The sequence below is a fragment of the Triturus cristatus genome, chromosome 3_2 (assembly GCF_964204655.1).
Source record: "Triturus cristatus chromosome 3_2, aTriCri1.1, whole genome shotgun sequence".
Taxonomy (NCBI): domain Eukaryota; kingdom Metazoa; phylum Chordata; class Amphibia; order Caudata; family Salamandridae; genus Triturus; species Triturus cristatus.
The window spans coordinates 385,256,660-385,278,443 of NC_140584.1; the positions used below are offsets into that span (position 1 = coordinate 385,256,660).

The 21,784-nt window shown below is 43.0% G+C and overlaps 2 protein-coding genes across 8 annotated transcripts in view; one reads left to right on the forward strand and one right to left on the reverse strand.

The window, feature by feature from the left end:
* AIRIM (AFG2 interacting ribosome maturation factor) overlaps positions 1-21,784 on the reverse strand; it is a 222,309-nt gene that overhangs the window by 101,695 nt on the left and 98,830 nt on the right. Inside the window, exon 1 of one of the 6 annotated variants that reach the window (XM_085647911.1) lies at positions 13,988-14,140. The exons of 2 other annotated variants lie outside the window; for them this stretch is intronic. The gene's annotated coding sequence lies outside the window, so the exon portion shown is untranslated. Of the gene's footprint in view, positions 1-13,336; positions 13,472-13,987; positions 14,141-21,784 lie in introns of those variants that run through there. 3 more of the 6 variants (XM_085647910.1, XM_085647914.1, XM_085647912.1) reach the window with 3 other exon arrangements.
* SNIP1 (Smad nuclear interacting protein 1) overlaps positions 14,133-21,784 on the forward strand; it is a 59,008-nt gene continuing 51,356 nt past the window's right edge. Inside the window, exons 1-2 of one of the 2 annotated variants that reach the window (XM_085647905.1) lie at positions 14,133-14,436; positions 15,746-15,849. In XM_085647905.1, coding sequence (XP_085504031.1) covers positions 14,255-14,436; positions 15,746-15,849 — 286 coding nt within the window. In that variant the 5' untranslated portion in view covers positions 14,133-14,254. The remainder of the gene's footprint in view (positions 14,437-15,745; positions 15,850-21,784) is intronic. The other variant, XM_085647906.1, reaches the window with a different exon arrangement.

Consider the following 21,784-nt stretch of genomic DNA (forward strand, 5'->3'; position numbering starts at 1 on the left):
TTCTTCCGGACATTGCGGTCTCACATTATCAGATTGGTTTGGGGTGGCAAACGGGCCCGCGTGCGCTGGCGGGTGCTCATTCTTCCATACGCACGGGGAGGGTTCGGAGTGCCAGATTTTCATTTATATTATCTGGTGGCCCAATGCAGCTATGCCTACGCATGGTACCACCCCAACGTCAGGATTCCTTTCCTCCGCCCAGAGGCCGACTTCGCTCTTCCCGAGCGGTTATCCACTGTGTTACCCAAGGGCATTCCCAGGGACCCTAATGATATTCAGACTGTCTCCACCACCAGCTGGGCCTGGGAGAAGCTACGTCGAGTCGCTGGCGCCCCCTTGCTCTATTCCTCTGCCCTTCCTATACCTAATGCCCGCTGGCTGCCAATCACTGGTGCAGCGCACTCTTGCCAAATTTGAAATCACTAAACTGGGTGATCTGTACCCTGATGGCCCACATTTTCTCGGCGACGGAGGAGGTCCGCTTCCACGACGCCACATTTATGGACAGTTTTGTTCTTGGCCGGATTCGCTCGGCGCTTCGTGCCACTCTACCTGGTTTTCTCATCGAACCGGACTCATTCTCTCTGCTCTCGCTTGTCATCGACAACGAGAGTGGGGTTCACCTCATATCGAAACTTTACAAGGTGTGTTCCGAGATGATACCGGTCAATGATGACAAGATCCGTAAGCTTTGGGAGGCAGATTTAGGCAGACCCATCACAGACGATCAGTGGGCCAAGTGCTGTGCAGTTACCAAAGATGTGTCACTCAACAGCAGGCATAATCTACTTCACTTTAAGTTCCTACGTAGAATGTATGTCACACCTGCCAAGACACACAGACTGGACCCGTCGAGACCTCATTCCTGCCGTAAATGTGACGCCCCTTATGCGGATTTCGCACACCTCAATTGGACATGCCCAAAACTACAATCATTCGGGACGGGGGTACACGCAACACTTGGCGACATAACTGAGCTGTCCTTGGTCCCCATACCTGAAGTGGCTGTATTGGGCTATTTCCCTAAAGCCACTAGAAGGCTTGTATCTCTTTGCCTGTTTCTAGCCAAAAGAGAAATTGCTATTCACTGGGGCCGTAGGTCAATCCCCACGTTGCAAGGCTGGCTAAACAGGTTGCCTTTTGTAACGTCAACAGCAAAATGTATTCCAGTACCCTGCCTGGCTCCTCTTGCCCTAAGGATATCTCGGGTCCCTATAGAACCTACGTAGAAAAAGCTTGAAAGGCCGCTGACTACCAATTGGAATGGGCATTGACCCTACTGGGGTCGGGTGACTTGCTTCACACTTTCCATATAACCGATTTCTTCTATGGTCCCCGGCATTGTTCCTATTCTTTCCACCATGTAATTTTATTTGGGGGGTTGGGTGTGGGAGGGCGTACAGACCCACCAGTGGAAGGGGGATGTTTGCCATTGGGGTAATGTGACGGCCTATTGGACTGTGTTTTATATACATTTCTAATGTGTTTTTCCTTGCAGCCATCTTTCAGTTCGATTATTGTACTGATGCTTTATGCTCCATATATTCTATATCTATTGTGATGGCTTTGACAGTTACCACCTATGACATTCTTCTGTATGATGTACTAAATGGTAAATAAATAACAAAAAATAAAAAAGAATTATGAAAGAAGACTTCGCCCTATTTGATCCATGGCGGCTCGATCACCCAGACCTTGCTCAGTTAACATGTTACTCAGCTAGATTTAAAACAGCTTCACAATTGTAAGAGGGGAATCCGTTATTTTTTCTAATTCATTTTCAGACCATTCTTTAGTCTCCTTGGTAATCTATCTACCCACCCCAAAAAACTAAAATAATATTAGGTGGTACTTTGACAAAGCATTACTTTCGGATCCAATATGGGTCTCTGAAATCCGAGAGTTTATAACTTGGTTTTTTAAGGGGAATATTAATATAGCATCAAGTTTTATGGTCTGGAAAGCTTTTAAGGCCTCTTTTAGGGGACGGGTAATTGCAATTGCATATAGGGCGAATCTCTATAAACCTAGGCAACATAAGACTGAAGGACTTCAGAATGCTGTAGATCGAACTAGGGGAGATCTAATGTCTAGGCCCCCTGGTGATCCCGAGGAGGTGGCTGTTCAGCGGGAATTACTAAAGGCGAAAGAGCAATTAAAAAACTTCTTTATTCTTGAAGAAATCTCCGGGAGCAAAGCATTCCAACAGAAAGTATATGAAGAAAGCCAACAGATTGGCATTTTTTTTCCAGATCTAAAAAAACTCAGAGTAGGCAATTAATCCCACAAGTACGAGATTAGTGACAAAGATAGAATTCCAAAATCTTTGTGTCTCACTTTAAGAAAATGTATGCAGAGACCCAGCTAGTTCGCACCCAGGCTCTTGAGGATTATTTTACTGCAGTTCAGTTTCCAGTGATTACTAGGGATGACTGGAAGGCTCTGAATGAACCAATTACATCTTCAGAATTAAGGGAAATTGAAGAAAGAATGGCTCGTGCTAAGGAAAGTGGCAATGATGGAATACCGATCGAAGTCTATACGCTGTTTTTAGATGAACTTTCACCTTTTTTATACTCCTGTATAATCAGATCATGGGTGGGTTGCCTATCTCTGTTAGATTTAAGGAATCAGTTGCGATTACTATCTTGAAGAAGGGTAAGGACCCTAAAGACCCAAGCTCCTAAGGCCCAATAAGTCTATTAAACCCAGCTTTTTATGAAAATTTGTTCGAATAGGATCTCAGGATGTGCGCAACAGGTGATACACGCCAACCAAACAGGGTTTCTGCCTGGGAAATCGATGGCTGCGAATACCTTTTTTCTGATTCAAGCTATCGATATTTTTCAGCCAGAAGGGATAGAGCGGCTATTTTAATGATGGATGCAGAAAAGGTATCCATCTGGTGGATTGGCAGGCCCGGTGTTTTGTCCTAGGGAACTTCGGTTTTCCACTCCGCCTAATAGAGATGTTAAGAGGTATTTATAAGGGGGCCACTGCAAAAATAATTATAAACGCAGATCATGCAGGAAAAGTGGTAATAAAGCGGGGTACTTCGCCCTTTTATTTTCTCTTTTTATTGTGCCATTGGTGATAAAGATCCACTATAATACATCCATTTTGGCCCCCCAAACGGGAATGGCAAAAATTAAGCTATTTGCTGTGATTTGATTTTATATTTGAACCCAGATATGGCAAACATCCAGTCCGCGCTTGGGGAAATCCAGAAGGCGTTTACAGAGCTGGGGGGGGGGGGGGGGGGGGGGGGGGGGTTAAGCAGTCAAAACTGAGCTTTTTTAATTTAATTCACTGGAAGCTGATCTTCCTGAAGGGTTAAAATTCCTGCCATTTAGACCTATTGGATATTTGGGCTTATACGTTACAGCCGATTTCTCTCAACTGTTTCATTTCAATTATGTTAAAACTCTTAATAAAATAAAAAACCTCTTAGAAAGATGGTCGCTCTTACCTTTGTCTGTAGTAGGTCGAGCCACCCTAGAATAAATGTCTATACTCCCTTTGCTTGTATTACCGTTTATAAATCTTCCTTTAAAAATACCAATTTCATATTTTAATGAAGTGGTTAAAGTTATCCGTGAGTTCGTGTGGGGGAAAAAAACACGGACTAAGCTATCTATTTTACAATTAGATATAGAGCAGGGGGGGGTTTGCACTGTCTCAGTTTTCTACTTATTATCAACCTGCGCTAGTTAGTTTACTATCTCAGCTAGAGGCCCCTTCCTCGAAATGCGATCACTTTTTATTAAGTTCTATGGTAATAGAAAGTGCAATTAAGCTACCAGCATTTCTGTGCACCACAAAATTACCTAAAAGACAAGATATAAGGTTGTGAACATAATTGCAAATCGTATGCAGTGATTTTATAAAACCTACAATGTCCCAACATGCCATGCATACACCTTTCTCCAAGACTGTGAGCTATGGGGTCTTCAGCTCTAACAAAAGGGATTGCAGTCCTATAATAATCTAGGCTTTCGTAAGTTAGGTGACTTTTATACCGGTTCTAACTTGATAGCGTGGGAAGCATTTGTATTGCGAGCTAAGCCCCAAAGTCGAAATCTCTGGTTAAACTTTGGGCAGATAACAGGTTTTTTTACAAAATAATTAATGAGAGGGTAAGAATTATCCTAAAAGCAGCCTTTGAGTTAAATCTAAGTGGTGTTGGAAATTGGTACCGGTTACTGTGCCAGGGCACGAATAAGAGTCTCATTGAGGCAATGCTGCCTACAATTGCTCAGGAAACTAAAAATTGTAGGTTTAATATTCAGGAATGGCAACGAGTAAGCGAGCTTGGTAATAGGGCTCTGAGGGCAGCCAACTCCAAAAGAACGTTGTTTCTTTCAAGATGGCTAGAGTACTATACTCCTCTTAAACTACATAAATGGTTTCCATCTATCCCGAATGAATGTTTTCGTTGCAATTCGCCAGGGGCAGGGGACTGGAAACATATATTTTTTACATGTCCTAAACTACAACACTTCTAGGAGGGGGTATTTAGGTTAATTAGTGACTGTACGTATAAAGATATTCTACCTTCAACGTCGCTGGCCTTATTTGGCTTTTCTCACGTAACTAGTCAGCTACCAAAAAATAGGCAATATTTTCTTTTCATAGGCATATCAGTAGCCAGATCCTTGATGCTGCAAAATTGGAGATCACAGAAGGTGCCTACAATGGCACAGTGGCTTCGTAAGTTGGACCGGACCTACTAATTTGAGGAGGCCTACGCAAAAAGGGTAGGGGCGCTTCGCAGATTTAGGGCGACTTGGGAGGGCTATGTTTTGGTCACACATGCAAACGAAAATGTGTAAAGTAGGCTACTCTTTCTGTAGTGAAAAGTGAGGGCATTTGTACTGCACAAACTGTGTTTTTAACTGCTAAATCAATGCTAGTATCCAGCAATATTTTTTTTACTTTTCGAATTGTATTTTAGGTAATCCATGTCTTGTTATACAGAATGCTGGTTATATATGATGTAAAATAGAATTTTGTATGCTATTTATTGTCTAATGAAATGTGATAACGGGTCTTATGAAAGACCAAAGTCTTTTTTTTATGTACCATGATTATTATGTCCGTTAACCACGCTCAATAATAAAAAATAAAAATAAACAAAAAGGCAGAAGTACTGATCTTTGGCAACAGCAGTAAAACATGGAATGACTCCTGGTGGCCATCAGACCTAGGACCCACACCCACTGTCTCCAACCACGCCAGAAACCTCTGTCTCATAATGGACAACAAACTTACCATGAAATCACAGATCAACACCATCTCCTCCGCCTGCTTCCTCACTGAGCATGCTACATAAGATCTTCAAGTGGCTACCTCTACATATGAAACACAAGCCCTCATCACCAGCCGACTGGATTATGGCAATGCCCTCTACATAGGAATCGCTGCACACCTTCTACAGAGACTTCAGACCATACAGAATGCTGCAGCTAGGCTGTGAGAGGCTGGCCTGGTATTTGATGTCCACTACTGTAAGTGGGCACCCTGCACCAGTCCATACAACCCTTATGGCGATTTAAGAGGTCTTAGGAGAAAGTGTCCAGTGGGAATCCGTAGGTGGATTCAAGATGAGCAGTACCTGCAAACATAGGGGACAGAGTCTATGTCACTCAGGAGTGACCCAGAGACTTGGAAGACAAATGCCCACCAATGTCGGGAGTTGCGGGTGTTGACGGTGACCTCAACTCTGCAGCTGTGAGCACCAAGCGCCGCTGAGGAAGACCAAGAGCCGTGCATGCGCTGTCCCACGTCGGATGTTGAGTGCTGAGGGGTAGGTGCCCATCAGAAGCACCAACTAGCCTTGGCAACTGCAAACAACGTGGCAGTCGAAGAAGGTGCAATGTGAGGACCAGCAAGGTCCAGGGAACTCACCACAAGCAGGAGAGTCAGGGCAATGCACTAAATCCTGTCTGGGAGGTGGTCATACCTCCTTGTGACAGGATACCTATTGTTCTGCCAGCCCCTGCCTGAGCTTGGCTCAGCAGCAGGAGGCAAGAATCAGGTCTCTGGTCGGCAGCAGTCATATTGTCCTGTCCAGGTCTCGAAGACTGGTACCTGGAGCACTGAGAGCCTAACGGAGGGCTCTTCCAGTCCTTTGATAACAAACATGATAGGATTTGTTGCAGCCGATTTCGAGATGGTCATCGCGTAATTACGCAGTGCCCCTCTATATGGTATATGGCTGCTTCACTTACAACCCGGGGGAATGGACTCCGAAGGCTGTAGGGGTGTCCAGCTCCTGCAGGGGCACCCTCACACTTAGAACAAAGCAACCTGCCTTCAGGATTGCAAAGGCATTGTATTAGAGGTGATTTATAGGTTTTAAGTGCAGTGACCCTAGATGTAGGAAACCTATATCTTTTGTGAGTGGTGTAAGCACCAGCTTACCATGAGCACACGCCCACCGTGACTCATGACGGCTGGGAGCCGTCATGAGCACACAAGGAGTTAATTTACAGGCCCTGCGCACATGTAGTGCACTGTACTAGGGACTTCATAGTAAATCAAAAATGCCAATCATGGGAAACCAAATGCCATTACATCTTAGATACAGAACTCATGCAATTTAGCGCTAGTCCGCAGTGGTAAAGTGCCCAGAGTTTTAAAATCAGCAAAAACAAAGTTCAGCACACAGTCAAAAACTGGAGGTCAGAAGCAAAAAGACAAAGGAAACCATGCCAAAAATAATGCCAGGTCTAACAAAAGTATAATAACTAACTAGGCCAGCTACCCGGGACTTGAGATTTTGATTAGCTTTTTGTATGCAAACTTTGGCAAAACCACATTAACAAATTGAGTTTCTTATAATAAATTTCAAACTGATCTGTACAGCAGTCATATTACCAAAGAGGAATTTTACCAGCATATAATCCGGTCACTTGCAGTTTACACAGGTGCATTAAACCACTGAACATAACAGGATTAGAATCCATTAACTGAAAGTCACAGATACACACTCACACATTCATCGACACAAACACATACCCCCCCCCCCCCACCCCCGCAGCAGCCACATTAACCCACTAATTTGTCTTATCAAGATATTAGCCTATGTTTGGCAACTTATTTAGACAACGCTGCTGCAGCTATAGTAAGCCATTTAACAATTTCACCAGGATTCTATTTTGCAACCAATAGGTTACACACAAATTCTGCAATGGGTATTTTAAACCACAGAGCTACACTGCAAGGTACCAAACCTGTAGTCAGCAAGATGCCTGCAGCTAATTTATTTGCTGTTTTTGCCTTCCCTTTGTCTCATTCCCTCTCTACTTACTTTTTTTGTTTGTGCCCTTTTTTCACTGCCCATCTCTTTTTTTGCACTTCATAGTATGTTTGACCCTCTTCTTTTTTGGTTACTATCATTCTATATCCTCCCTTCTGTTTGTTTCTACAATTTTCTTTTTACCATTATTCAGTGTCAGCTAGTGAAAAAGGGAAGTTTAAAAGTGCTAATACCCTCAGAACTGTGGTAAACAAATGAAGCAAGTGAGTCTGCCTTCCAGAAGTGTTTGTGGATGTGGGGGGTTCACCCTCAATAAAACTTTAAAAACATGTATTTAGTGTCCTACCACATGGAATCACTGGCTCACACAAATACGCACAGAATGTTTTATATCTCTATGCAATCAGCCTTTTTGTGTGCCTCTTACTTTCTGCCCTGTTTTTCATTTCCCATGCCTCCGTCTGAATGCATTAGAACATTAAGATAGGAACTATTAACTTTGCCAGTATTTGTTTTAATTTATCATCAGCCATGTTGGAAAGTTAAACTGAAAATGGTTGCTGGTGTGTTACAATGAATGCGTACACATCGGCAGCCATCTTGGAATGGCTTTTCTTTATTAGAAAACTCATTCCAACATGACTGCCGATGCAGCTGCATGCATCATTATTATTCGGCTGTGGCCATTCTGGAAATTCTTCCGTCCAAGCACTGGCAAAGAAAACAGCATGCTCTTGTGAAGGTGAACCCTATTTGCTTTGCCTATGCTTGTTTTATGATGCATTGATTTCCCCTGCCATATACCAATCTTTTGTTATGCACAGTGAGATTGACCAAAGGCTGGTCCCTGCACCCAACCCACTACTGGCAGTCAATCCCTGTTGCATGTCCTTTAGACAAGCACAGCAGGGGTTGGCCATATGGCCTAACCTTCTACCAGATCTGGAGCACAAGCCTTGTCGTCCCAATTAAGATCTTTTCTGAACGAGTCTTTTTTTAAAAATAATTTTAATGAAAATTAAGCCATTGTGACAAAATGGTGTGCTTTTTCAGAATACCAAATGTCAGCTGCACAATCACGATTTTCTTGAAAATCACAATTTCACTGTGGTGGACAAATGTTTCTGTTTTATTGCCCCAATTTTTTACATCTCTCAATGCACCTCAGCAGTTCCCTGGGGATGTAGCACCTCTCATTGCGCCCACTTTGAAGTGGATTTTTATTTTCCTCCATGTGAAAAATGTTGCACTAAATTGCAATGTGCTCATGTCAGTAGTTGAGCACCTCCGAGCCACACCCCGGGGGAAGTCAGGGTAATCGACAATCTGCGACATCGGGGAGGGAAATGATGTCAACGCCTTGTGGAGGACAATGCTGTCCTAGACTTTCATCGTTGGAGCAGTCACTGGTGAAGAATATAACCCCCAGGCACTAAATCGCAAAGAAGCCAGGCCTCCCGCCAAATGTTTACACCTGCTACCATCAAGGACCAGTGATTTTTGGGGAGGGGCCTATTCCATTCCACAAGATATCGGAGTTGCATGGTTTGGTAATACCGATTGATCAGGGGAGTCCCAAGCCACCTTCACCCTTTGGCTGCACTTGTTGGCTGACTGGATGATTTATTGATAGCAAGTTGTAAAGAGCGTAGCGCTGTGGGAGGTGGGACCAATGGGACCGTCTGAAAGATGTAAAGAATATCCGGCAATACCGTAATTTTGACTGCTGCAATGCGCCCCGACCAGGCCAGCCGTAGAAGACTCCAAGCAGTCAGCGATTTATTAGTCTGGTCTAGGAGGGTCCTGCAGTTTGTCGCCAGGGTCTTTGCTATCATGGGAGCAAGCTGTACACCCAAATACTGGATGGTCTCGGTCGACTAGGCCTAGGGAAACTGGATGCGAAGAGCCAGTCTTGGCAAAAAAAGATTGAACAACAAACTTTGTGTACGAAGTCATATGTTTTGAAAGCCTTGGTTCTTAAAATTGTTTATTATACAACATATTTAGATTTGGTGTTTCATAGCAACAGCAAGCTGGATAAAGTGCGCAGAGGCCAAGGCGAAATACTTGATACATTTTTGAGTTTTGAAAAGGCGTGTTTAGGCAGCACGTCAGCCCCCGCAGCACGCCCACAAGGATAAAAGCAACAGTATTAGGAACTTCTCCATAGCCCATACTGCTGCCAACATTTCCTTTTCTATCACGCTTCTGGCAATAGGAACTGGTGAGTCATTTGCAACAACCGACTATACGTAGGTTTTCATTGGTTCTCTGTTTATCTTTAAGATCGAGGCTTCACGGGGCAGCTCCTAAAACTATTGTGAGTTTCATGTTGGGTAGTTTTAGGTTCCCGTGTTTAAGACATTCGGCTGTAATTCGTTTTAGTTTACTCAATCATCACAGGTTTAAAAGTAGATCACCACCATTGATACTTTATTGAAGTATCCTACACGATTCAAACATGGCGGCTGAAAAAAATAGAGAATAGTCCTCTTTTGTTTTTTAGTCTCGCGCACAAGTTTAAGTTGGTAGGTTTGGCGTATGTCGGTCGAAAACTTTGAGAAACAGAACCAGGATTTAACGCCACTGGGTCTGGTTGATAAAGTATATCGGCGAGAACATTCTCGGCAGAAACTTAAGGTAATTAGAAGTCTGTTGTACGGATTTGTATTTTTGTTTTGAGGTGAAGAGACTCAAGGCGTTTGTTTGTTTATTGTAGGCGTTTATCAGAGGCATCAGTCACGATTATTCAATTTATTGGTTTACAGACAAACATTCTGGTGAGATTCTTCTCTTTTCTTAGCCTATGTGCACTGCAACCTGTGCGTAATGTTGAGATTATTAGCGAGAGCGCCGTTATTAAGTCAATTACACTCACGAGGTGTTCGTGAAATAAAGGTGTAGGGTAGTTTATTCACAATCTCGAACAATCAAACTGTTCAATAATGAAAAGCCGATATTTTGTTTGCATGAACTACGAACTGTTGAATCAAGTTACAATGTTTTACTTCAATCACCAACTAAGAATTGAATTAGAATCTTTATTGTTCCCCTGCACATGCAAAGCAGTATATTAAATTGTTTTACTTTGTTTACCTCATTTACAGATTATAGCCCCTGAGTAAGGGCCGATGTGGCCCGAAATGCATTGGGCATGTTTGGAAATTTGATTTCATGGACATTAAAGTCTATATGTAAAGAAATTAAGCCTCAAGATAAGCACTCTTGAATTCAATCGAATAAAATTGGCAAAAAAAGATTGATCAACAAACTTTGTGTACGAAGTCATATGTTTTGAAAGCCTTGGTTCTTAAAATTGTTTATTATACAACATATTTAGATTTGGTGTTTCACAGCAACAGCAAGCTGGATAAAGTGCGCAGAGGCCAAGTCGAAATACTGGATACATTTTTGACTATGGAGAAGTTCCGCCAATTCTTATGGGGCACAAGATTCAGGATCAGAACCGACCACAAACCCCTGGTCAAAGTCCTCACATCATCTGGACATGCCCATGCGACCCCCCCGCATAGCAAAAATGACTTTGAAACTACTGGATTACAGGTACGATGTAGAACACATTCCAGGAACCCGGAAAAAAGTAGCAGACTACCTCAGTCGTGCCGCAGCCATGGAGGAAGCTCCGAGAGACTCCGAGGAAGAAGACCTTAGAGTGGCATTCACGGAAGATCATGAACGGGTGATAGGCGAACAGGAGTGGAAGGAAGCGTACAAGGCTGACATGGACATCGAGGAGGTCAAAAAGTACACCCTTGAGGGTTGGCCCGAAAAGAGACACATGGGGACATCGCTCAGAAAATTCTTCGAAGTGAGAGAGGAGTTATCAGTGGGTGACCGAGGGATCTTCCTGCGGAGAGGGGAAAAAGTAGTTCCGCCCCACGCGTTGGTGCAACGTCTACTAGCCATCATAGATGAAGGACACCTAGGCATTGTGAAAACGAAGCTTAGGGCGAAGCAGATGTATTGGTGGCCAGCGATTAACAACCAGATAGAGAGGCACGTGCGGGAGTGTGAACAATGCCAAAGAGCGGACAAGTCTCAAAGCATGATGCGTCCTCCCTTAGGAAAAATTGACAATCCCACTAACCCTCGGGAATTTGTCGATAGACATCTTAGGGCCGATATTGGACAACCAAGGAGTCCAGAAATATATGGCAGTAATGGTGGACCGGTACTCAAAGTGGCCTGAAGTGGACATACAGGAAGACATGGACACAGACAAAATATTAAAATTTCTAACCACCGTTTTCCTCAGAGAGGGGATTCCACGCTCTCTTCTAAGTGACAATGGGCCTCAGTTCACCTCAGACAAATGGAATGCGTACATGGGGAGGAATGGGATAAAAGTCAAACATACCTCCATATACCATCCAGCGGGGAACGGACTAGCCGAGAGGTTTAACAGAGTCATCATGGGCTCGATACAATCAGCGATAGGATCAGGGAAGGATTGGGAGAAAGAACTCCTGTGCATGGTGTGGGCGTATAGGATTACCCCGACAAGCACAGGATACAGTCCCGTTCCAAATTCTCAGAGGCCGAGACCCGTTCACGTGAGACAATGTTGTCTGGAAGGTGCGCACGATTACAAGCAAGTGGTCTCCCGCGGTAGTACAACATAATCTAGAAAAGGCCCAGAGAATATATACCGAACATTATAACAGGAGGAGAAATGTCAAGGAGGCCGAGTTGGAGAGAGGTGAATAGGTGCGAGTAAAACTAGCCCAGTTGAAGAGAAAGGGCGACAGCAAGTTCAGTGCGCCCATGCAAGTAGAGCAAGTCTACAACCGAGCAGCTTTATTAAGCGACGGGAAGGTCTGGTCCCAAGATAGGATGTCCAAATGCAACAAGATCTTGGGATGGAGTGAGAAAGGGAGTGGACAAACAGGAACCCCCCCCAGATACCAGGATTGGAGAACTATCTGGAGAGAGTTGGATTGGGGAGGAATGAGAGAGAAGTAGAAGAAGATCCTAGAGTGGAGGAACAGTTGGGAAACACTCTCAGCTCGCCCTGCGGAGGAATTCCCTGGAGTGGAGAAGGAAGGGGAACCAGGAACACCCAAGAATTAGCTGAACACACTTCCATGACTCCGGTGAGGCGAACCCAGCATGGGGAGAGCTGTGGTAAGGCCGTTGAAGTACAAAGACTTTGAGATGGAAGAAGGGAACACGGCGAACAGCAAGTAACCTAGAGACATTTGCTTATTTGTAAATTGTTGTGACTGTAAAGGGAGGAGATATGTAGTGTAGCGTTCTAGTCTTCGCGCGTGCGCGATGACGTAGGACGCGGCGGCCATCTTAGAAGATCGGCAGATAGCGCGGAGCGGACGTCTCCCGGCGCTCTCCCATAATTATAGTAATTAATATAATAAATACATTATATTAAGCAACGACCGAGTGCCTGTTGTCATTACCACCTGATGGGGCAATAACAACGTTACATGCAGTGAGGGGGGAAAAAAATAAAATAAATAAAATCACATTTGACAAAATCATTAAATATCACAGTACTCAAGATTTTAAACGCTTAAGATACACCGAAGTGTCATCTTTCAAGCTCACTTGGCACCTTTCTCTTTAAAACTAATATTTTATAAACCATTGAATAGGTTTACAACAAACGTTTTGGAATACAGTTCTTTTTTCTCTCTCGCTCTCTCCATGCGGGCCAACAATCCACACAAATCAAAAAATCCCTTTTTAGTGAATAGTACAAAATCTCCCCCTCCGCCCCACCTACCTTTGAAAAACTGAATAAGTATACTTCAATATATAATTTGAGCGAGGGGTCCGAATGAGAACCAAATTACAAAGCAACCCTACACATGGAACCTACAAATCGTCGAGGTAAAATAAACTTACAAAAGGTCTACTGGTTTCAAATTAAACATGGTACGATAATAAGATGTCGATTTAACACAGCTATAATAATATTTAACACAAATGGTGACATTTACTATATAAAAAAAAATACAAATATAATTTTGAACAAAGAACGCGAATGCTTAGTAACGCTAAAGGAATAATAACAACAAAGAAAGAAAACTCGCCTACCTGTCAAAGCATTTCTGATTTCCCAAAAAACCCTTTCTGTAACAGGCCCGGGCCATGACCAGGACATTTGCATCGGAACCATAAGCATTTACTCAACCAATTGGATACTGAGTCTAGGACATGTGATCTGCTTGGATGTTTAACAACTCAATGACAAGAATAGCAGCCATCTTGAAGAGGAAACCAATAAACTTCATAGATCAGAAAACAACGGTTTGCTGTGTAGTGGCCGAAGAATTTAGCATTTCAAATCGGGATTTGCAGTCGGTTCAGAATGTACTCGAATACCATGTCGCACACAGTGGGGCTGCTGATTTTTTTCTGAGAAATCATAACATGAATGCATTTTCTTACAACGAACACTTCCATATTAGTGGTTTCTCGATCGGAGTGTGGCCATATTGAGTGGGGCACCTAAGACAACATATTTTGAACATGGGTGCAGAAACATTGACGGCAGCTAAGCTCCCTCCACACTTTGAGCGGCCCACCCTTGTCCGTAGCGTTTGTCATATAATGGTATTAAACAATGCGTCACACCTATTTTGATTCAAGAATAAGGAAATGCAATGACGAAAGAAAAAAATATAACCAATCTGTCTAACCATAACGTAATTTATGAGAAAAGTCTAAATTTTTGAAAGCTGTCACCTGAGACACTTTTTAGAATGCAGTGCGTTTAGCCAGGCGGTCAACAGGCAGTTATTTGTGTGGAGGAGAAATGATAGCCAATCCACATGACGGCTGCGATCAAAAACAGCAAATCCAACGAGCACAGTTAAAGTGACACCGTAGTCCGGAAGGAACCCCCCCGGAAGCGGAAGTGTTAACTAGTTTGGCACCTGCTGTCGTCACTTGAGCGCACTTCCTGTTTCCCTGCCGGGATAGGTTGTTGTGGCTGTTAGTGTTCCGCAGAGGATGAAAGAGGAGAAGACAGAGCGGCGACGGAAGAAGCAACAGGAGCGGGATTCCTCCTCACCAACCAAGGTTTGGGTGAAGGAGGAGCCGCCCAGCCCATCCAGGTACAGCCGCCCTCGGTCCGGAAGCGGGTCGCCATCTGGTCCCACACATCAAGGTAGCCGTCAGAGGAAAAGGAGCAGGTGAGGAGTTTTCAAGATGACTTTCCTCATTTTCAGCAGTTATGGACGAAACCCTTGGGAAAGGGGTAAGGCTAGTGGATGGGAACAATCGATGCATGCTTACCAGTTTGCGGGAGACACTTTTTGTTACCAATGGCGATAGTAATTTATTGGTGAGGTAGGAGCGTTTACTTTAGTATTTCAGAGAATCAAACTTAACGATTGCGGCAATTTAACATACAAAAGTGGAGCTTCCTTGTTTAATGGACAGGTGTTGACAGGTATGTGATACGTCAGATGAAGCTGGGCGGAGAGTACTTGTAGAGTTTCGGACACCGCTTCCGACTTTGGAATTGACGGACAGGTTTGAGTCTGTGGGTTTGGCTCAACGGCTCCATGAGCCTTAATGGAAAAACATGACTGTCCTTGTGTGATGTAATCTGGTGTTTGTGTAAAGCGCTGTGGTTGAAGACGTGTGAACGACAGGCACGCAGTTTATGATTTTTTGATAAGCCAACACTTTGATCAGCTCTGCAAGTCCCTTTATGGCATTTCTTATTATCAAAGATGGTAACCGCCCAGTTGTCTATTCTGTTTTTGTTTATGGTCCTGGGCAGGCTTAGGTTGGGTAAGATGGTCTAAGCTGCTTAGATGAGTTTTGGTACAATCATCCCTTATTTGAATGTCATTGTAAGATGTTAAGAACAGTGCTAGTGTGTAGGTAGCTCGGACCTGCAGTTATGTAGTACATTATTGGCTCTGGTGGCCAGCTATATGTGGCAGACTGAAAAGACGTGCAGGCCGGTAGAGATTCAATGTAGATGTTTATTAGGTCATGCAGAGAGCTGCCCCAAGCACCACCAAAGTACTGTAGGCAACTGTCACTTTACACATTCCAGACAGGCTAAAGATAACATTCCAAATTACATCACAGAACGTGAGCGCGCTAGAAACCAGAGCACATCACCACACCTCCCCCCCTTTAACAAAATAAAACCAAAAGAAGAAAAGAAAGGAGAAGCAAAAAGAGTAAAGAAGTAAGAAAAGAAACAAGAGCATAAAATTCAACAAAAACACAAATTGGATGGACTCAAACATAATCTTGCAATTTACGTGGTCTTGAACAAATCCTAGAACTTTTCCTAACACTATCTTCACTCATTGAACTTGGTTTAACTTTGAAAACCTCACGAGACAAGCAAGGATCTTTCGCAACACGCTAAGTACTCCACCAATTCCCATTGGACAGTTTAACTGCATTTTTACGCATATCAACAATTTGTAAATTATATCACCTCCCTTGCCTAACACCATCCCTTGCCTCCCACAGATTCGACCCTGGGCACCCCTGCTGGCAGTGCTTCCCCCCTGCCTCTACACACCAATTCCTGGGTGCATTGGCATTACCCTATATTGGAATTCACGTCCATTCAGGTACCTACCTTCTCCTTCAACTAATTTGACCCTGCCGGCTTTCCTACATTCTTATTCCATCCTTTCTTATTGGCCCGTGTATAGCTTGTATAAAATTGTAACCTGGTCCCGAAACTAGACCGGAACTGACTACAGCTCAAAACGTCATTGACCATCCAGCGAAACTCTATGGTTCATCAAATGGTCAACCTCCTTCAATCTTTGTAATAAATTACTCTGAATCGAGAAAGCTTTTCGGTAAATATTGCCATTGTTTTTCCTGCGCTGTATTCCACTGTCTCACTTGCGCCGTTTCAAAGGCCGTGGCTTACAAAGACAAGCATTTACAATGCAATAGGTCTCGCATTTACGCAAGTTTGAGCTATTCACATTGCAAATAACAATGCCTTTTATTTGCGTTTTCGTTTTTCAAACATAAATAAAAGGCATCGTCATTTACAATGCCAATAGCTTAAACTCGCGTAAATGCGAGACCTATTGCATTGCAAATGCTTGTTAAAACATTTGTCAACTCCGATTATGATGAAATAATGTTTCCTTAACTTGTTGGTCAGATAGCTTGACGGTAAAATGTCCAGCTGTTCATTCTTTGTAAATGTCCTTCTTTAATATTCTGTTGCTTTGAAAATGATAATTGCACATGTATGGATGCAATACAAGGCCATGGCAGTGATACATGGTGATTCATAGCAACCTGAACACCATAATGGTATACATGCATCGCCAGCCCCACCCCTAACATTAAGCCCATAACGTTTGCGTATGATCTGGGTTTTTTTTTTCTTTCAAAAGTAAAATATGTGCCAACCCTTTAAGCTCTAAGTATGATTGCCACCACTTTTCGTTTTAAACCACATGATTGTGCAGGATCCTATTTTAGAAAAAAATCAATTGTAAAAATTAGTCGGTTGCAAAAAACACAATTTAGGGTATAGCTTTATAGGAGCGAAATTGTAATTTTAATTTGTGCATTATTATTATTATTATTATTATTATTAGCACAAGCACTTGTAGAGCGCATGGCTACCCATTGGCATCCCAGCGCTTTACGCAAACCAACTCATGGGTGGATAAACTACTGACAACATGGGATGCTAAACAAACGGGTGTGAAGTTATTGCCTCGGGATTGGCACTTTAAGCAATGTTGGCGGGTCGATCTCCTAAGCTAAGTTTATTCAGTGATTCAGTGGGCCAGTTCCTAATATCTGTGATATGTTAATATGCATTTCCCAAAAGATTACCATTGGTTAATAGTACCACCTGTTATTTTACTGGACTACAAAAGTGCAAGGTGATAAGTACCATCTGGAGCCTATTTGCGTAAGCTGTGTTTAATGTTTATTGATGACATCATAGATCCCAGAGCTTAACATTTTAGTGATTTACTTTTGGTTGTGATGGTGATTTAGCTGTTTTCATTTTTTAGGTCTCGCATGGTGTTGCAGCGCAACGCGCTGCTTGCCTCAGCGAGATTTATTGTGAATGAGGAGTTTCAGTAGAGGGCTTGAAGCCCCGCCCCTCATGTCCATTGGCTCGCGTCACCGTTTATGCTAAACAGTGGCCTACCATTGGGAATGAGGGTTTTTGGTTGATGCCCTTTTGCCGCTGAGCTGGACTGGCTCGCCTGCTTTGCTGCTGTCGCAAAGCACTTTCTTATCTTTATGGGGCCATGTGTTTCTAATTAGAAACACATGGCCCCATAAAGACAAGAGATCGATTCTTGTTTTAACTGTAACTTGTGTTTGCATTGTGCTTTCACTTAGTGAAAGCGCGATGCTAAAATAAACATACTGCTGTGTGCTTAATGGCAACGGCTCCATCTGCCCCTCCATGCAACTCCAGAGCCAGAATCAATGTCCTGTTAACGAAATTGCCACTTCTCGCTTGATGTGCAGCACAGAGAATGGGTAGAAGCTGATATGAGGGTAATCCCTCTTCAATGAAAATTACCATATTCTTATATGTTACTTATATTGTTTGCCAAATACTGTGCTTTTTAAAATCGAGCTACAAAAATCGATTTGCATATTAACATTTTTACACGCTGGTGAGTCAGTATGACCGGTAGGTGGTGGTATGATCCGCGCCCTTCATAGTTCCTGTCATGTCGGGCCATTGAAATGTACTTTTGTGGCTCAGTGGGCGGCTACAAAAATCATTTCAAGGTCGACGTACGGATGTAAGCATATCATGCTGGTAGGTGCTCCATGGAGCCGCGCTGAGCAGGCATTTATGGTACCATAGCTATAAACATTCTGTTGCAACTTCGAGAAAGCTTTGAAGTAGATGAGAGGATGTGGCCTAACGGCAGAGCGGTCGACCTGGAAGCTAGGGAACCGGGTTCGAGTCTCGGCAGGGACGCTCAACATCTTGTGATTCTAGGCAATCCCTTAATTTCCTTGTGCCTACCAAAACAAGCATTTGCAATGCAACAGGTCTCGCATTTACATGAGTTTAAGCTATTGGCATTGTAAATGACCATGCGTTTTATTTATGTTTTGGTTTTCGAAACCTAAATAAAACACATTGTCATTTACAATGCCAATAGCTTAAACTCGCGTAAATGCAAGACCTATTTCATTGCAAATAATTGTGCAGCCAGTCAATTTGAAACGTTGATAGAGGAAAAGAAAAATGAATACAACTGGTTTAATTTCTCTTCATAATGTGAGAAGTGCATTGGTGGCACACAGTATAATTATGCCAACATTGTCAAACACTAGATTACATTTACTTTGTGAACAAATACATATTAAATAAGCTTTCTACAGTATGTTGTAACACTATTAGGTTCAAAATAGTTTGTGAGATTCATAAAAATAAAAAGGTTTCTGCAGTTAGGCCAAATAGTGTTCTGCTTAAAAATGTAAATTCTTACAACTAAGTTTACATAAGTTTTTCTGAAACAAATTCCCAGTGTTCTCTGGGGAAATAGGTTAAAGGCTCCCAGTTTTGCAAATGTATCGCTAGGCAAAAATAAAGCCTGACTTGTGCTCAGTCAAGAAGCTATTCCATAAATGGGCGCTTGAAACTGGTGGCTTGTGGTATGACTTGAGTATAGATGGACAAAAATAAATACTTATTCTTGAATTCAATAAATTGTATCCCATAAAGTACAGCTCTCCTTTCAAAAACTCTGGAATTTCACTAACATTCATAACTTTGACATGTGTCCCTAGTTTGTTGGTGTAAAGGACAACCAAATGACAGCATCTGCTATATCATGTGTATCACACAAACATCCCTTCAAATCTTTGTAAATAATTGTTTCAAGCAGGAGAGCGATGTATCACCCTGGCAATGAAACATCTGAAAGTAAACTATTGGGGTAGTTTGGACCACATTGGCAGTTTGCTGACCTTCAGATGCTCAATCCCACAACAGACTTCTTGCCCTATCAGAAGTAAACTGAAATCAATTTTCCCACAAAGTGCTCCTGTCACAGGGGCAGGAGCCCTTTTAAGAGTGAATGAATAGCATTTCTAAAGGGTGTTGTTACCACAAGCTGTAGCTAGACTAATTCATTAAGAGGCTCGCTACAGCTGTTGACACAGCCAGGTTATTATGGACTTTCTAAAGTAGAAATGGGCAACAGCCTCAACCTGACTGGCAGGGTGTTCCACATCTTAGTGTGGTAAAAGTAAAAAAAAAATAAACAGCAGCCTCTCTCCTGGTGGCAGTGGCTCGGTTTAGGGACCTGCAAAAGTCGAACTACAGAAGAACGCAGAGGGCATGAAGAAGAATAAAGACTGAGCTTTCTGGATCGATGCGCAGGGGCCTTTCCTGTAATCACTTTGAAAAGCCAGATGGCGAGCCTTAAAACACATCTTTGCTGGATAGGGAGCCAGTGAAGCGAAGGCAGAAGAGACTTCACCGGAATCCTTAGTGGGAGGTTAAAGATGACCTGTGCTGCAGCATTTTGCACCACCTGGAGACTGTCCATGAGGTATGATGGCAAGCCTAAGTAGAGGGTATTAGCGTAATCTAATCAAATAGAAATAAGAGCCTGGGCTGTGGTTTTCCAAGCAGAGTCCAGCAAATAGAGCAAGATTTTATGTATAGCTTGGAGCATCGCAAAGCACTTAGTAAAAGGTAAAATGCGATTCAGCAGATGGATCCATATCAAATGTTACTCCCACGTTTCTACCACACACTGGAGGTGGGAGCCAGTAGTGAACCAAGTTCTGTCGGCCATCATTTCGGGCACTGCATGGAGCTGTTTGCTTTAACAAGTAGAATTTAGATTTTTCCAGCATTTAAGCTAAAGTAAACTTATGTTCATACAGTCCAGGATGGCTAGCACACACGCAGAAAACCCGACCTAGATTGTTGGAGATGGAAACAACAATCTGAGTATCCTCTGCATATGATATGAAGGACAAACGGTAAAATCTGATCAATGCACCCTAGGGACCCAAGATTACTTAACAGGGTGGAGCTCGGAGATGATTCATGAGGAACCCCACAAGGAAAACTGAAGTCCTCCAATGCGAGTGGGGAAAGAATGGCAAAGATCTTTTGCAAAGTAATAGCTTGATCCATTCCAAGGCCAGACCCCATACTCTGATGTTGCATAGCCTCTTCAAGTACTGGGTGGACTACAGTATCAGATGCTGCGTAGAGGTCTAATTGCTCATGGCCGAAGACCTTCCCAGGACCACAGTGGTATTAACATCATCCGTAACAGCGAGGATTAAGTTCCAACTCTTGGTGGTCTGGCCAGCATAACTTTTTGTGGTAGAGAAACAAATGTCCAAAGTCAGGTTTTTCTGGATCGCTGATATGCAGGGAGGAGTTTCTTGTCTTTTTTCTGTCATGGGCCTCACATAGTGGTCTTAGGTAGTGAAAATATGGGTCAGAAGACCCAACATAAACATAGTGGGATTTGTAATGCAATGACCCAGTGGCTTTCTCGCAGATGGGGAGATGAGTCCTTGGATTTGAATATTGAAAAACATTTTTGGATCTCTACCTGCTCCACCCTCTTCAAGTATTTAGTTACAAATTTAAATGCAGCGACAGAATGTGAATTTTAAAAGCCAGATTGGCTTGCGTTTTTCATCTGGCTATCCAGTAGTTAAGTGGTAGTGGCAGTGGTAGTGGCAGCTCAGTAAATTGACTTTTAGTTTAAAATACAATAGTAACTATTTGTTACCATATCTTCAAGTATCAGTTCAGTTTGTTTTTAACTATGTTAGAATGTGCCATACGGGCAGAGTTCCATCGGACCCAATCCACCAAAATGTTGTGAATTTTAATGTAACTTGTCCAAAAGCCTTTTCCTACTTCGAAGGCTGCTCTGCCCCTTGTGAGGCTGCATGATATTGACAGCAATGTCACTGAGTTCAGGAGTTATCTGCTGAGGTAATAATGAATTGCAGATATGGCTCTCCACTTGACACTGCCCTCCTGCAATGTCAGCAGCTGCTGTAGAGGTGATTAACATGGAAATCAATAGTCTTCAATTTTTCTCTATTTTCGATGCTATATCAGCCACCTGGAAACTTGCTGTGGTGGTCCCTTTTTAGATTCTAATACCTTAAGCAACTATAGGCCCATTTCTTTGTTGCCAGCTTTTGGCTAAATTGGTAAAACTGGTTAGTATCCAACTCTGACTACTACTACTAGAGCACTGTAATCTGCTGAATCCTAGTGAATCATGGTTTTGCCCTCTTCACAGCCTGGATAGTGCGCTACTGGAAATACCTAACCATACCAAGATGTCTCTGGACCAAGGCAAAAATGCGGCACTGATTCTACACGATCTATCTGCAGGATTCAATGCCACCCCTCACTCAATTCTTTTACAGCATCTTGCCAACCTAAGCGTTGGTTGCTCAGTTAGGGATTGGTTGAAATTTTTCCTCGATTCCAGAGGACAGTCTGTATTGGTAGTGCCTTTTTCTTCTGCTGTTAAAGCAGTGAAGCAGGGA